The sequence below is a fragment of the Sebastes fasciatus genome, chromosome 11 (genome assembly GCF_043250625.1).
Source record: "Sebastes fasciatus isolate fSebFas1 chromosome 11, fSebFas1.pri, whole genome shotgun sequence".
Lineage (NCBI taxonomy): Eukaryota > Metazoa > Chordata > Actinopteri > Perciformes > Sebastidae > Sebastes > Sebastes fasciatus.
Genome location: NC_133805.1, coordinates 11,924,733 through 11,942,035, shown reverse-complemented (window position 1 = coordinate 11,942,035; position 17,303 = coordinate 11,924,733). Strand labels below are relative to the sequence as shown.

At 36.7% G+C, this 17,303-nt stretch overlaps 2 protein-coding genes and 1 long non-coding RNA gene across 3 annotated transcripts; all 3 read right to left on the bottom strand.

The window, feature by feature from the left end:
• Nucleotides 1-661: 661 nt before the first annotated feature.
• Nucleotides 662-6,469, bottom strand: LOC141776993 (coagulation factor XIII B chain-like). Its single transcript, XM_074650897.1, has 11 exons — nucleotides 6,310-6,469; nucleotides 6,023-6,214; nucleotides 5,243-5,422; nucleotides 4,900-5,091; nucleotides 3,102-3,188; nucleotides 2,894-2,950; nucleotides 2,748-2,758; nucleotides 2,489-2,618; nucleotides 2,228-2,398; nucleotides 1,100-1,125; nucleotides 662-925 (listed from the first exon to the last, which is right to left on the bottom strand). The coding sequence occupies exons 1-11, from the start codon at nucleotides 6,365-6,367 to the stop codon at nucleotides 914-916; spliced, it is 1,116 nt and encodes a 371-aa protein (XP_074506998.1). The 5' UTR covers nucleotides 6,368-6,469; the 3' UTR covers nucleotides 662-913.
• Nucleotides 6,470-9,377: 2,908 nt separating this feature from the next.
• Nucleotides 9,378-10,291, bottom strand: LOC141776845 (uncharacterized). The gene is made up of 2 exons (XR_012595814.1): nucleotides 9,851-10,291; nucleotides 9,378-9,702 (listed from the first exon to the last, which is right to left on the bottom strand). It is a non-coding gene; the product is annotated as an uncharacterized LOC141776845 (long non-coding RNA).
• A 768-nt stretch (nucleotides 10,292-11,059) lies between these two features.
• Nucleotides 11,060-17,025, bottom strand: LOC141776839 (sushi, von Willebrand factor type A, EGF and pentraxin domain-containing protein 1-like). Its single transcript, XM_074650662.1, has 10 exons — nucleotides 16,850-17,025; nucleotides 16,560-16,751; nucleotides 15,952-16,131; nucleotides 15,612-15,800; nucleotides 13,476-13,571; nucleotides 13,277-13,369; nucleotides 13,097-13,165; nucleotides 12,881-12,928; nucleotides 11,355-11,516; nucleotides 11,060-11,259 (listed from the first exon to the last, which is right to left on the bottom strand). Exons 1-10 carry the CDS (start codon nucleotides 16,908-16,910, stop codon nucleotides 11,075-11,077), a joined length of 1,275 nt encoding a protein of 424 aa, XP_074506763.1. The 5' UTR covers nucleotides 16,911-17,025; the 3' UTR covers nucleotides 11,060-11,074.
• Nucleotides 17,026-17,303: the final 278 nt, after the last annotated feature.

The window sequence follows — 17,303 nt, the reverse complement described above, 5'->3', positions numbered from 1 at the left end:
CTGGTCTTTTTGTATCCTGGTCTTTTTACTAATATATGATATTTGACCAATATAAGAGGAACTATTAACTTTTAACAGGGTATTAAATAATAAACTGTCACTATTTGTAAAAAATAATTGGCTTACCAAATAGATAAATATCCATAGGTGTACTTGTAATGCTGAGTAAACTTAAACTGTGGCCTTAAAATGTGTTGTAATACTAACAACATGTCACTCAACAGTTTTGCGTTTGTAATTATGTGATGCACGGTTATGTGGCGTACATATGAGCACAATGATTACAGGTCGATGTACTTATGTATGTGTGCAAGAACCTTATTTTAAATACAGACGTTAAAACACATAAAATGTGATTTAAAAAATGAAATAAACACTTTAAAACAGATAATCTGTTTTAGTAACCAATGAGTGCCAGTTACAGACATTTTTTCACAATTAATTGTTGAACAGTTAAATTGCAAATTGTTCACCTTCACATTTTTTTGTGAATAAAAAGATATTTGAAAGTTTTGATGTTTGTAAGTTATTAACCGTATGACAGACTGGCAGCCTGTCCAGGATGAATCCACCTGGGAGAGCCTCCAGCCACAGCGTGGGTATGGATAATAGATGGATGAATTTGGGGTAATTTTGACACAAAAACTCTGCAGACTCAATGTAGGGTTGAAATCCAAGTTGAAGACTTTATTGGGGCCTGTCCATCAAATATACACTGTATTTGTTGAGGTATTTTTGGAGCTTTAAAAACACACAGACCAATTTGCTTCTGCATTATAGGCATTCACAGATCAATATGAAAAGCCCAACACAGTGTGTGACAGCATATTCATAACTTGGTTGTCTCAAAAGTTTTATGTCGGTGGTGAGCAAAATCTTGAGGCGACAGTATCTCCGCCTTGGTGATAGAGCCTCAGCAAATATTCTGGTTACAAGACAATGGTTTTACAATCAAAAACAACATAGTAAAATATAATAGAAACAAAGAAAAACATAAATGCATAATCGTAAATGTAAATAAGAAATTAATAAACAGTCGTAGTGCTTCATGTGAGACATCAGCGTAAATACTGTGTGTAAATTCAGGAATAACACTCACCCTCTTTAGGTCAAGCCAGTCACAACCTGAAAACAATCCCACAGAAGCACAGCAGTGAATATGTGGAGCAGCTTGTTGACTCCTCATAGGGAGGTGAAGTCTGTCTGATATACTAAATGTCTGCAGGCTTTTAAAATCATAGTGCATGTCACAGAAGCATATGCATGTAATGTGTAAAAAAACAGGATTGGCTTCCTTCCACTTATTTTTCTTTGGTGCAAAAAAGTAAACAAAAAACTATTGTCAACGGCCAACAACTTAAAGGTGTTATTGATAACATTTTTATGTAGATGAATATTAAATAAAACAAAATAAAAAGGAAGATACTGAATAAAAGTATGGCTTCTCCTCTATATAATATTATGATTGTGAATTAATCATTTAAAAAAATCTGGCGGGTCCAAAATGAATGTTTTGTTTATCTCTGTGTGAAAGCTGAAATGTTGCCTCAAGTGATGTCACACGAGTCAGTGTCAGTTGGGGCTAAAAACTACAAGTCTGAAGCTGAAAGAAATCTGTTGCTGTGGAGTAAGAAAGAAGTGAGCTGTAGCCCGCTCCTCATCTCCGCTTGATGCACCAGGCTACATAAGACACTACAAGCATAATAACACATTGGAATGACTGATCTAACAGTCGGGGGCTGAGTTGCATTCTGGGTAATATAGGCAGCCAGTTTTGACAGTGAGTCTGATAGTGTTAAATGAGCAGACTACAATGCTAAATCAGTGAAGTACTCTTTTTAAAGGAATAGTCTTGATTTTGAGTGTTAGATGAGAAGACCGTTACCACTCCATGTCTGTATGCTAAATATGTAGCTAGTAGGGGGTTAGCTTAGCTTAGCATAAAGACTATGAAGGCTTCATTCCAAATTGCATACTTTTTATTTGTATCTTTAGTATATACTGCAGCTGCCCTTATAAAGTGCATACTGTTGCATGTAGTATGCATACAATGCGGACATACTAAATCTTTTTCTAGCGTACTAAATAAATAGTATGGTAGTATGGGTATTGAAACGCACAGACTAACTGAAAAACTATCAGATAGTTAGCACACACACTGTATCTTAGCTGACAATGATTAAGGAAAAAAATGCATGAAATGTAATGAGTTTAAAGTGATACTTACATCTGGAAAGTGACAGTGTTCCGAAAGTGCACCGGCCTACAGAATAATGTTGCGTCCACCAGTGATCCAGTTCCACACACTCCAATCTCACCTTCTCACCATCTTTTATATATTTAACTCCACCAGGAATTAACTGAGGATATTCATCAGTGTTCACACTGCAGAAGGTAGCTGCATAACAGAAACAACAACAACAATTTTTTGTAACTTTTTTTCCAGTCAAAGTCTTTGATGGACTCTTTAGAATTGACTTGTTTTAACCTTTGCAGGTTGGTACTTCTGACCACGTGCCATCGCTTTGACACACCACTCTCTCTGGACCCACTCGTTTGTAAAACCCACATTGTGATTCCCTCAGCCTTTTACTGGCAGCCTCGCTGATGAACCTAATCTATCCCCAAATCACTCAATACGGTTATTGATAAATGACTGTAGATTCATCTTTGTAATTAACTGGCCAGAAAGTTATGAAATACATTTTTGACCAAATAACCCTGAATTGTCTGATATTATCCGGTACATGTGATGTACCTGTCACATTGCAGTCCTGAAATGTTTTAATCTTGGTTCAACCATGTTAACCACTGTAATTTTGTTTTGAAACATGCTGTATAAATAAAGTTAATTATATATTATGTAAAAGGAGTTATTAATGTACTTATTTACTTGTTGTGATTTGATGTTCAGTCTCCATCTCATTCGACCCAGAGCTGTTAGAAGATCCTGTAAAATACAGTGGACACACCACTCAGTATCTCACTGGGATGTTGTTTTTATTTATTTCCTTCAGAATTTGATGATACAGAAGAGGAAATTTAATTGTATTTGACATTTAAGAAATGATAGTCTTCATCTCATACAAATCATAACCTACCTCCACCCACAGGTTGCGTCCCTCTACCAGTAGATGTAGTGGGGCCCCCACCTGCAGATCCACCATCTCCAGTACCCGGTCTGATGCCTAAGTGGAAAATAAAGACTTTACATATACAGTGTATACATATTCTAGTGAGATTAGATAAATGGATATACTAATTCACATTTAATCTAAATCAAGAACCTACGTCCACCTGCAGGTTGTGTCCCACTGCCAGCCAATTACTTAAACCTGTTTTAATTGTTTTTACCATTTGGGGGCAACAGAACAATAACAAGCTAACAAAGGCAATGAAGAAGTTGTCAAATGAACAGTTTTGATTTCAAACGTTTAGGAAAAATCAGCTTTGCAAATGATTTATGAGGAAGGAAACGCATTCAAAACATTTGTTAGGCTTCAAGAATACACATGTAGTTAACTTTGGTGAGTAACAGTAAATGTAAAAAGAAACACAGGGCATCTGTATGAGGGGTGGAAGTAACCAAAATTTGAAATGAAAAATGGAGTGATAAATCATCAAGTGATTTGATTAATTTATAGTCGATTTGACTAAAACAGTTGTGATATAAAGAAAACAGAGTCATGTTTCATCATTTTCACCATCTTACATTCATCATTCATAATTTACAACACAAAATTGCCATTTATCATTTAAAGAAGCCTCAAGAGTGGAAGTAACAAAAAAGAATTGAAGAAAAGGGAAGTGATGGAAATGTATGTGAATTGAAAAATAGAGTGATAAATTATGTATATACATATAACACACACACGCGCACACACACACACACACACACACACACACACACACACACACACACACGCACACACACGCACACACACACGCACACACACACACACACACACACACACACACACACACACACACACATATACGTATATATACATATATACATATATATACACATATATACACACACATATATATATATAAAAAATAATTTATAAACTAATTATTTCACATTACACAAACTAATGATAAACAGAAACAGAAATTATAGCACTACTAAGAATTAGTAAACATTATTAATTATCATTTCATTGTTTGTTAACAGTAAAATCACTATTAACTATGTTCAATTAACTATAAATGTACCATATATAAATGATGGTTATTATAAAGTGTTGATGTTAGACACATAAACCAAGTCATGTAAAAAGAGCAATGAATCTGAATGACTTGCTTGTTGTGAAATGGATCCTCTCATTGGAGCCAGAGGAGGTAGACGATCCTGTAAGATAAAGACACACCAGTTAGTACTGTATCACTTTGGGATGTTCTTTGGCGTTTCTTCCTGATTCAGAGTAACTTCTAAACAATTTACCAGCAGAGAGATCTTTATTTGAAACAGACTTTAACTTGACACTGGCCTGTATTCCTACCCTGTTATACAAGTATATTGAACATATTTGTTAAGATGTCTCCCTGTTTTTAGTGAACATCAATGTTAAACTTAAGCTAAACTGGCATGTTAACGTCTGTGACATATGCACAGTAGTCACAGACACAGTTTAATCACTTCCTTACACTTTTGCTTTGCATTTTTGGTATTGGATAGTTGGTTAGAAAAAAACATCACCCTCCAAATTCTTTAGATACTGAGTGTCAATCTTTTTATTAAAATCCAAAGCTTGACAGGCCTGCCATGTCTTATGGTTTCTACACTATGGTTGGACAATCGCTGTTCAGGGACTGGGTTTAGTGATCAATTGTCTCCTTTGCGTTCAATAAAAAGTATTTATAATCACGTCATAGCTCAGCGCATTGTCCACTTACTGCACGTTGGGCCTTCAGTCCAGTTTCCAGCAATGCAATAGATGGACTTTTTGGTGTCTGCTCCCTCTACAGTATACCCATCTTCACATTCATACTGCACTGCTGTACCTGCAGGAAACACCTCCTGGTATTTCTGATGAATGATGACGGCATGGGGGACTTTAGGGGGCTCACTGCATGCACGGATACTCTCTGTAAATATAAGCACATTTATCATAAAAAGAAGAGATAAAAGATGAGTGGTTGGCTTGATTGGTGTAGCTGGTGAGAATTAAAAGTGAGAGTTACGTGTATTCGTATTACAGCTTTGCTGGTTTAGAACATCAACATCTGACAGACTTACTCTCACAGATCGGCACAGAGGTCCATGCTCCATTTACACATTCAGCTGTGGCGTCCCTGTCTTTGTGTTCATATCCTTCATTACATTTTATCCTGATTATGTGTCTCTCCTCATACCAACCATTTGTGTTTACAGTGTATATAGCATTGGGGATAGTTGGTGGCATACAGGCTTTTTCATCTGAGGAAAAAAGAACAAAACTACAGTCAACATTTTCATACTTTACAGAACGACTTTTATGAAATGATGACACTTTCTAAAGACAAAGTAAATTATCTACTTGTGTCCATATCACAGGTTTCAAGTTGTGAATAGTTCGATTTAAGAGTGATGCTTCCTTCTCAGTTTCATTTGAATTATTTTTCAAGGCATAAAGATGTTAAACTATACATAGTTTCTCAGTAAAGAAGCAATGATTAGATACAAAATAAACAAAACTTTGTGTAACAGAATTTAGTTTTTGTTTTCTTATTTCCTACTGGTGACCTCTTTGATTCATCTCGTGACCACTTTTGGGGTCCCAGGTTTAAAATAACAATAAATGTCTTTATAAATGACTTGCTCTTTAAACGATATGAAGCAGGTGGTTGCTCCTGGAAGACATTTATTTGTTACAGGTGGAGCAACACATTTTTCATTTGCAATTTTACTTTATTATGTATTGAGATAATTGAAGACATTATTCCTTTGCAGCATACACAGTATTTCACGACCACCTTGAGATTGAAGGTTTCAAAGCACCTACAGACAACTCAGTAGAGATACTTATGGAACACTTACCTATACATTGTGGTTCATGAGACCATGTGCCATTTAGACATGTGCTTGTTGCCCACCAACCCTCCACTGCTGGTTTACGTCCATCATTGCAGGTATAGGTCAGCTTTGTTCCATGAGAATAGGTCTCTTGCTTTGGGGCAAAGAAACCACCATCCAGTCTGGGAGCACTACACGACTGTGTTGCACTTTGCGCTGAAATAAAATAATAAGCACGATTACTCGACAGTGACAATATTTGTTTTCAACAAATTCAAATGGTTGTATGTGGAAGTATTCAATTTTCTCACCATGAAGCGCTGCAGGAAACCAAATCAGAAGAACAAATCCAAGATATCTGATGCACATTTTGTCAGCAATGAAATCATCCCACGACAAAGTAGAGAGCCGAGTACAGATCAGAATCAGTTAATTATTGCTGAGAGCGTTTCACCAAAACATTTGTGGAGTAAACACTCCTGTTGCTCTGGAGCCAAAAGAAAAAAAAGGGCAAACAGGCTTCATGCTCACACCTACAGAAGAGGAGAAAAAACATACATACACTCTAAGTTAGTCTTTTTTCTTCTTCTTACGCAGACAGAAATCCCCTCATAAAAGCATGTTTGTTAGAATTACTTTACTTATTATGAGAAGGAAAACGTTTGGATCACTCCAGATTCAGATCAGTCACTTTTGCAAAAGTATCCTGTTTAAATGAGGCTCGAAACAAACATTATTTTATAGTTTTGTGTTGAGCATTGCTTTTTGACCTCAGATGATACTGTCCATTAAATTAATTCATTAACTTCAAGGAGCAGCAAGGTTGTTTTTTAATTCAGGCTATTGTATTAATTCCACATGAGTCAACTATCAAACTAGTTAACTTGGGAAAGGCCTGTGACAATGATTCATTTGTCCCTATCTACCAGATAACCTCAGATCATTTGATTTACATCTCTTTACAAAAATCAATTTTATTATTTAGAGTCCAAATTTCAAAATGATTTCCCGGACTGGTGTGATCAGAGGTCAGTCTCCTGATTCAAATATTTATCCAGCCAGGTTTCCACAACTTCTGGGTTAACAGAATGATCTAAAAACACATATTTAACATTACATGATTCAATCTGATGTTCTCTTAAATTACAGCTTTTTTTACAAGCATTTTTAGAGCTGTTCAGAGCAAATACTTTGCTTTACTGAAATCTGTGACGGTTTATTACATTTTATATACACTAAACATGTACATTCAATCATGTACAGTGTGAGTGAGTTACCTCCATCTGCTCCTGCTGTGAGCCTGAATTCTGTGAATTCAGTGACACTCTTGCAGATAAAAGCAAATAATATCCTGAGATCAAGTCAGCCTCCCACATTTTATGAGAAGTCTACAGCTGCAACTTCATACAGGAATGTATTTCAATAATAGTCATAGATACTGGGTTTCTTCATGAGGAGGAAGGAGTAGTATGTCATTTTGAGAATGTTTAACTATTTAATTGAAGTTTTTTGTAGAAAAAAATACATATCATACACAAATGATCATTCAAAGTGGAGTATCTTTATACTGTATATTGTACAACATGTCTGAAGGGGATCTTTAAGCAATCAAATATAAAAAAGGAGGAATTATGTCTCATTTTAAGTCAAATTCACATTTTTAAAATCCAGTCGTCACCACATTTTCAATGCACAATGGCATTAGTTACAAATACCCCTACAGCATGATGAATATAATAAAATGTTACATCTGTTTAACTTAAACAAGTTGTTATAATCTCCTGATCATTTTTAGCCATGTTAGCAGCATGGCTCTATATGGATATTAATGTTGATTGGTCAGTCAGTCCACCACTTTGGTCCAGACTGAAATCTCTCCAACTATATGATGGATTGCTGTGAAATTTGGTGCACACATTAATGTCCACCTCAGGATGGATTGTTGTAACTAGTAAGCCTAGTATCATTTAATTTGTCCTATAATTTGGTTTATAACTAAATACCTGCAAAACTTATGACACCATGGCCCAGGGGGTAGAGCGGGTTGTCCTTTAATCACAAGGTTGGTGGTTCAATCCCCGGCTCCTATACTGTCTACATGTCAATGTCTCCTTGAGCGAGACGCTGAACCCCAAGTTGCTTCCCAGCGCTTTACAGCAGCCCACTAATATACTATGCAAAGATATAGAGGAGTACCTGACATAACTGTTAGCACCATAAGCTGCAAGGCTCCGGCTCAGCCGTCGCCATGTTGAGAGCCGTACAGAGGCAATAGAAATGCTCCTAATCTCGCATTTAGCACCTTTAACTTTTATATATTTACTGTACTCTGTGTTTAGTGCTATTTAGCACGTTAGCAGCATGCTAACACACTCAACCAAGATAGTGAACTTGGTAAACATTATACCTGCTTAGCGTTAGCATTTTATCATTGCCATTGTCAACATGTTAGCATGAAGCTCAAATCAGCTGTGTCTACATGCTAACGTCAGAGCCGCTATGATGGCTGTAGACTCCTTAACTATGTGTTTACCTTTAGAGAGCCTACGTCACGCCATTACGCCATGAATCACACATATGATGTTTGTCAATTTAAAAGACAATTCTACAAGTCAAGAAAGTCACAGTTCATCGTGGGTTTGTGGTAGTATCATTTAGTTTTGTGTGAAACCGCTCAGTGAACTACATCTCTCGTCTCGCACGATATACGTCACCAACACTAGCTAGATAGATAACGTAGCTATGTTCCACGCACAGATGAAACGTTATCTTAACTGATGTGTTTTATGCAGCGACTCCTGGTCTTTTTATCAGCCGGGAAGAGAGAGAACGATCAGACCCGTTGCTGGTGTGAGCACAACCCAGTATGAAACACACAGGTATCGTAGCTTCAGAGAGAGAGACGTCACCTACGCAATTCAAATGGGATCAAAAAAGTATTTGTCTCTCTCCGTTGACTACCGTTCATATTTTCTCCGAAATAAGGTCCCATGGGGTCCACCAGAAGGGGCGTGACTTAGGCTCTCTATTGTCGTTTATCGTGATTAAATTGAATCAGTACACTTATGATTCTGTCGATGAACCATCATGAATTGTGTTTCCACATCAGTGTTAGTTATGCAGCCACAGGCCTACCTGTATTTCAAAGATACATGGCTTCAGATTATATTTTGAAATGCTGTAAATGTAAATTTTGTACAGTGGTGTTTTGAAAATGGACAATTGCTTTGTGAGTCTGTCGGGCCATGAGTCTGCATACTTCACAGTGATGCTGTCTCAAGTATATCAATATAAGAAGAACTAACACTTTGTGATGTATCCATATTTAGTGGAGACTGTTCCACACAATGTGTCAAGAAAAATAATAAAAAGATCTCTGTTAAGATTTCTATATTTAACATTTTATTCAGACTTTGGTTAGACCATATAAACTTTGTTTTTATTCACTGTATATGTTGTGTTATTAGTGAAAGAGTTCCAGTCATAAAGATACAAACTGACTGTTAAAGAAAATCAGCTCCAACATTGTGGTATGTATTTTCAATCAAAATGAAAAGAAGCAACAACTGGTTTAAAAAAAATCAAATACAAATGTGACTGACGATGTGTTTCTGGGCGTAGTTGTTTTCTGGTGGAGATAGCAAGTTTCCGTTGTGTTGTCAGTCCAGCAGTGATTCCTCTGCTGTGCTTTACGGGCAAAGTCGCTGGTTACAAAACAGACAATGAGCAATAATGTTAACAGTTTAAAACTGCTGGATAAAATAATGTTAAAGTGCTACCAACAATAAACACACAAAAAAAACTGAACAATCATGTAATTATTTGAAAAATAGATCCAAGAATAACACTTACAGGGTCATGGTAATTTTGATAACAACCTGAAAATAATCCAATAACAGCAGAATAGCAGTGATTATTTCAGTAGGTAGTTTCACTTCACACAGACGTTTGTTATTGAGGTCAGATTCACTAAAGTTTCTGTTATTTTATCATTAGTTTGTGTAATATGACATAATTAGTTTTTAAATTATATATTGTATCATAGTTGATAAGAGACGATAACAATTACACATATGTATGTGTGTGTGTGTGTGTGTGTGTGTGTGTGTGTGTGTATACTGCATGTGCGTATATATATATATATACAGTATATAAAATGTGTGCAACAATATACTGTTATAAGAACATAAATTATAGCATTAATAATAATTAGTAAACATTAGTTATCATTTAGTTGTTTGTGAACAGTAAAATAGCTATATACTAAATTTAATTAACTATCAATTTACAATTATTAAAGGGACTATTTGTAACTTTTTAAGCGTATAAATGTAGCGGGTCGTCACACATGCACGTTCGCATATGCGCGCTCGCGTGTGGCTGGAGCCTCGTCTCCGCTGCCTGCTCTCCTTCACTCACACTGCAGAAGAGTTAGTTTAGCACTGAGAATATCTAGTGAATGCACAGGGGACGTTTGTGCAGAAATAAATGCTGCAGTTCCTCCAGACCAACAGAGCTTTCCTGTGTCTTGTGAAGTGACGGAGCTACGTTACCTTCTCGTTACCGACCGGGTGCCGGTGTCTCCTCTGCTCTCTCCGGCTGCGGGTGGAGAGAGCAGAGGAGACATGCTGCAGAGCACCGCTGCTTCAGCCTGCACTTAGGCAGGAAAAGCCAACACTAGGATCAGATCTAAATCATGTTCATGGAGAGACCTTCGTCTGGTCAGTTAACATTACTGCCAAGCAGGTGAAATATAGAGTGATATTGTGGTTTTAGCTGACGTGTGTCGCCTCACTGTTTTGAGTGATGCTCGTTCAGGTATATTTAGAGCGAGCAAGCGCGAGCCCGACGCTGACTTTCGTTGATTTCACGGCCACAGGTGTCGCTGTTAAGAAGCATTTCTGAAAGTTACAAATAGTCCCTTTAAGTGATGGTTATTATAAAGTTTTACTGATTATTTCAAAGCGTTACTAATGGCACTTGATTTGGATATTTTCATGTCAAATTTGGGATTATACTCACATACAGTATGTTATCTGACAATAAAAATGCTGAAACTAAAAGCATTGTGGCAAATTACAATGTAAAGAGCATACTGATATACTTACACTGGGAAATAGATAGTCGTCTGTTATTGCACTGAACACGGCTGAAGTAATTATTCCAAATACATGGAATGATCTTCTTCTCTCCTTCCTTTATATATACAGCTCCAGGTAGTATACGATTGGTTATAGGAGGATTCAGGACACAGAAAGCCGCTGCACAAAATTAACAGAAAAAACATATGTATAATTTGGGTAACATCGTTGACAGACATTGGGAATGAAAAATATTGGTAGTGACTTGTTTATACCGTCGCAGAAGGGTAGTTTTGACCAACTGCCATCACTGTAACACCACACGATGTCTAGACCGACTTGAGTGTAAAAGGCATTACATTGGTATTTCAGAAACATTGGCTCCTCTCTCACAACATCCCCGTTTGGAACGATTGGGTATGCTCCACACCGAGTGACTAAAATTAAAAAAAGAGGTTATTTAATATTAACTCAGAATCTCAGTGAAATAGTGATCACAACAGCAATAGCAAAACTTATTGTTATTCCCCTGCAATGTGGTCTTTGCCACCTGATGACGCCAGCTTCACAGGGAGTGTAACACACAGACAATACACACTATCCCTACCACATCCCACCCTCTCCAATGCAGGCACCCCAACCAATCATTACCAGTCATTAATACATGATCCCTCACTGGCATCCCACCAGCCACCCAATTGTAGTTGTTGCACTTCCAAGCCAGAGGTAACACTACAGAGAGCTGAAAACAAGCAAACTCTGCAGTAATGGGCAAACGTTTTGACCCCAAACCACTCAGTAAGGCTGCACTCAATCGATACAGATTTCTTTTAAATGACCAGTGGCTATAAATTCAGTTTTTATTATTACAGTCACTGGTCAGCGAGGAAAAAATGTTTGAAAAGTTACAACGGTAACACTTCATAATAACCAGCATTAATAAATGGTAAATTGATAGTTAATTAAACTTTAGTTAATAGTTAATTTACTGTTAAACAATGAAATGATAATTAATAACGTTTACCAATTATTAGTAATGCCATCATTTATGTTATTTTAACAGATCTTTTAACGCACACATATATATACAGTATTTATATATATATATATACAGTATATGCATACATATACATACAGTATACATATATACATATATACATATACACATACTGTATATGCATATACATATACACATATATACATATACAGTATACATATACAAATATTTAAAACATCTATAAACATTACATAGATAGTTGGACTAGATATTTGTAACACTTTGTTAATGGTTAATAATTGATTTGTAAACCATTTATGCAATTGATGATTATAATATTTAGTTAAATGGTTAATAAATACTTTTTAAAGCATCTATAAACATGATTTAGATCGATTGTTTATACTTTGTCAATGATTAATAATTGGTTTCTGGTCCATTTATCTATGAATGTTTATATATGTTTTACAAATAAAATTAAAACAATTAAAAACAATAAACTGTTAATAAATACTTTACTAATGTAATATGAATGTAATTGTTATCGTCTCCTATCAGCTATGATACAATATATAATTTATAAACTATTTATTTCATATTACACAAACTAAACTAAACAGAAATTATAGCACTACTAAGAATTAGTAAACATTATTAATTATCATTTCATTGTTTGTTAACTGTAAAATAATTATTAACTATGTTCATCAATTTACCATATATAAATGATGGTTATTATAAAGTGTTGATGTTACACACATAAACCAAGTCATGTAAAAAGAGCAATGAATCTGAATGATTTACTTGTTGTGTAACGGTTTCTCTCATTGGAGCCAGAGGAGGTAGACGATCCTGTAAGATAGAGACACACCAGTTAGTACTGTATCCCTTTGGGATGGTCTTTGGCGTTTCTTTCTGATTCAGAGTAACGCCTAAACAATTTTCCCATTATTCTTTTTGAAAATTAAAGACTGTATATTGTAAAGTAAATCTAACTTTCAATCAAAGTCAATAACCTACCTCCACCCGTAGGTGTCCCAGTGCCAGATGAACCTCCACTATGTCCAGGATCTGGTCTGGTTCCGCTCCCTGACAGGATGAGAGAAAACTCATTAGATATACATATTGTACATATTCTATAAAGGGACTGGATTGCAGATATAAATACTCATTCAAATCCAATTCATGTCAATAACCTACCTCCACCTGCAGGTGTCCCAGTGCCAGTTGATGTAGAGTGTCCTCCACCTGTTCCTCCCCCTGTGGAGCCACCTTGTCCAGTACGTCTAGTGTCTAAGTGCAAATAAGAAGACATTATATACAATATATACATATTCTATGGGGAGATTAAATGAATGGATTTCTCATTCATTCATATCCAAATATGACAATAATCTACCATCAATTTCAGGTTGTGTCCCACTGCCAGCAGATGGCCCACCTGTTTCAACCTCTGCAGTAACACCCTGTCCAGCACCTGGTCCGGTTCCTCTGTCTAAACGGAAAAACATAGAGAGATATTTGATGAAATGGATATACTGCAAATTCTCAAATTTACCAGCAGAGAGATCTTTATTTGAAACAGACTTTAACTAGACACTGGCCGTTATTCTTCATTTCCCCTGTTATACAAGTATATTGAACATATTTGGTTTAGATAGAGTGAACATGAAAGTCGTCTCGTAATTCGAGAGCGGAGTATCCCAGAATACGTCATAGATTTTCCACCAACTTTTGGGGGTATATATATATATATATATAGAGGACAGAATTAATGTATTTTTTCTATAATAAGGAAAATAACTTCTGTTGTTATTAACAATACAGACTGTAACCAGGATCGTAGTGTAATTAAGTTACTGTACATGTAATTTACACTATTTAGTGTTACGTGACTCTTTAATGCAAACTAAAATCTTTCTGCTTGTTTACCTGTTAACTGTTAACTTAATAAATACACTATAAAGGTAGGTCTAACTTATACTGTATTTAGAACTTCCACAGCCACCATCTCTCTCGGCACAATGTAGTTTACAAAGACAGCTTTGGCAGATTTACTCCCCAAAATTGTTACTAATTCTGGAAACAATGGCCGTTTTTTTTTGTCCAGAAACAAACAAAAGCAGGTTCCTCATTTCTAGCTGAAGACTGTGGATTTTGTTGCAGACTTGCTCAGCTGTAGCTAGCTAGCTCAATCTAATGCTGAAACTCAATGAGTGGTTTGCTGTCTTTATAATGAGATACGCCTGTGAAAAGGTCTTAAATAGGTCTTAATTACTACAGACATGGTATAATGCTAACAGACTGAGGCTACATGTCCCAGATGTCGGCATCCTAACCGGCTGATCCATTTTGAAGATATGGAAATAAAGGAGCAGCATTGTCCATGTAGAGCTAGTTAGCCCTAGTATTATAGAACAGTATTATCAATAACTAGAGACCATCTTGTGATGGGATCACCAGCCGAGCTGCAATGCCAAATCAGGCCAAGGGCGTAAAGTGGGGGATCAGGGGCCGCTATCCTCACTTCCTAACCCGTCCCTACTTCCGGCACCCTTGCTCGAACCACACCCATCTTCAAAATCTGCCTTCATTTTGATCGCAGCTACACACCTGTGAAGTTTCGTGACTGCATCTTGCACGGTTGGGACTATTTGTGACAAAAATTGTCAACAGACGTATTAGACACCTGGCAAAGTACTCAAAACCGCTTCTGTGCTAGTTTCCGCTACAGTAGGTGTGTCCAGGACCACATTTTGCCACGATGACACACACACACACTCACAAGGTGAAAACAGTACCATCAACACCGTCAATGTCGCGGCTGGTAAAAATGTAAAATATTCGTAATATAACTAAATATAACCCTTGGTTGGACTGAAAGCTTACTACAGAAAAATGTACTTGGACAAGCGACACAGTGGCTGGTTGCTAAGATGTTTATCAAACAGTGTGCTTCACTTTTACAAGAGGAAAGGATTTAAGGATGAGGAATAACCCATGAGATTAGAAAACATACTTTCTAATGCAAGTTTGGCGGAAGTTGCTGGAGTTTAGACTTCCCCAAACCAAAACAATATCAGTACAGAGCAGCTGAGCTATCGCTATTCAGATCTCAGACATGGTGGCAGCTTGGCTCCTGGGCAGCGGATGTCCAAGTCCTGAACAAGTATCTTTCTAATGTAACTGGTAACCCCTTATAATAATATATTATTAATGACTTAACCTAAACTGGCATGCTAACATCTGTGGCATATGCACAGCAGGCACAGTGTAATCACTTCATTACACTTTTGCTTTGCATTTTTAGTATTGGATAGTTGGTTAGAAAAAGACATCGCCCTCCAAATTCTTTAGATACTGAGTATCAATCTTTTTAGAAAAATCCAAAGCTTGACAGGCCTGCCATGCCTTATGGTTTCTCCACTATGGTTGGACAATCGCTGTTCAGGGACTTGGTTTAGTGATCAATTGTCTCCTTTGCGTTCAATAAAAAGTCTTTATCATGTTATATCTCAGCACATTGTCCACTTACTGCACGTTGGGCCTTCAGTCCAGTTTCCAGAGAAGCAATAGATGGACTTTTTGTCTGCTCCCTCTACAGTATATCCATCTTCACATTCATACTGCACTTCTGTATCTCCAGGAAACAACTCCTGATATTCCTGATTAATGATGACGACATGGGGGATCTTAGGGAGCTCACCGCATGCATGGATACTCTCTGTAAAAATAAGCACATTTGTCATAAAAAGAAGAGGTAAAAGATGAATGGCTGGCTTGACTTGTGTCGCTGGTGAGAATTTAAACGTGAGAATTACGTGTATTTGTATTACAGCTTGCTGGTATAGAACATCAACATCCGACAGACTTACTCTCACAGATCGGCACAGAGGTCCATGCTCCATTTACACATTCAGCTGTGGCGTCCGAGTCTTTGTGTTCATATCCTTCATTACATTTTATCCTGATTATGTGTCTCTCCTCATACCAACCATTTGTGTTTACAGTGTACATTGCATTGAGGATAGTTGGTGGCATACAGGCTTTTTCATCTGAGGGGAAAAAACAAAAAACATGTTTTTACTATGGTGGCAGTCTTTAAACTCTTTATTTTTACAATGCCTTTTTTTTTTTTTTTTTGCATGAAAATTATCTCCAATGATTTATTGTACTGTAAGAATAAATGACTTGCTGTTAAAGGGAATGCTTCACTATCTTTAATCACGATGAAAAGAAATCAGAATTTTCAAATATAATTGTTTGTATCATTCAGAAATATCACGTCGGGTTTTCACTCTACAGTGTCACACAACAACAGATGGGAGTCCTCTTGCAGTATTTACACATTGAATAAATATCATAAAAGTTTTTAAAGGTGTATTAAAATAACATTAACATGAGAGGTGACCTACAAAAAGACTTCTGCAGGCTTTCAGCGTCTCATTCAAACAAACCAGTGGAGATATTATAGAACACTTACCTATACATTGTGGTTCATGAGACCATGTGCCATCTAAACATGTGATTGTTGCCCACCAACCCTCCACTGCTGGTTTATGTCCGTTATCACAGGCATAAGTGAGGTTGGTTTCATGATGGTACGTGTATTGTTCAGGGACCAAATAACCACTACTCAGTCTGGGAGCACGACAAGGCTGAGTTGCACTTTGTGCTGAAACAGTGATAAGTGAGAGAGCACTATAGTGAAACACCAAATCACCAAAAGAACAACAAATTAAAATGATAGGTGATACAATTTAATGTTCTTACCATGCAGCGCTCCTGGAAACCAAACCAGAAGAACAAATCCAAGATATCTTCTCACGCACATTTTGTCACAGGAATTAAAAAACTGCAAGACCAAGCAGAGCGAAGAGCCCAGCTCACATCAGAACCAGTTAATAATTGTCAAGGGCATTTCCCCAAAAAGTTAAGAAACATGGAGTAAACACTCTCTGTGACTCTGACATCACGCTGTTGCTCCGAAGCCAACACATTGATCAAATGCAGCAAACACATACTGCATAATGATCTCAGAGAAACATGTGAGATACACAGTATGGAAGAATACTTCTAAAAAACATTAAAATAAAATCAACACCGACAATTGTTTTTTTTTATGTCCCTATAATATGACTTATTTAAAATATTGAGGAATTTTCTAATAATTATGTGATAGTGAGTCAGAGTTATGACATAAACACAGAGTAGTAGTTATAAGACA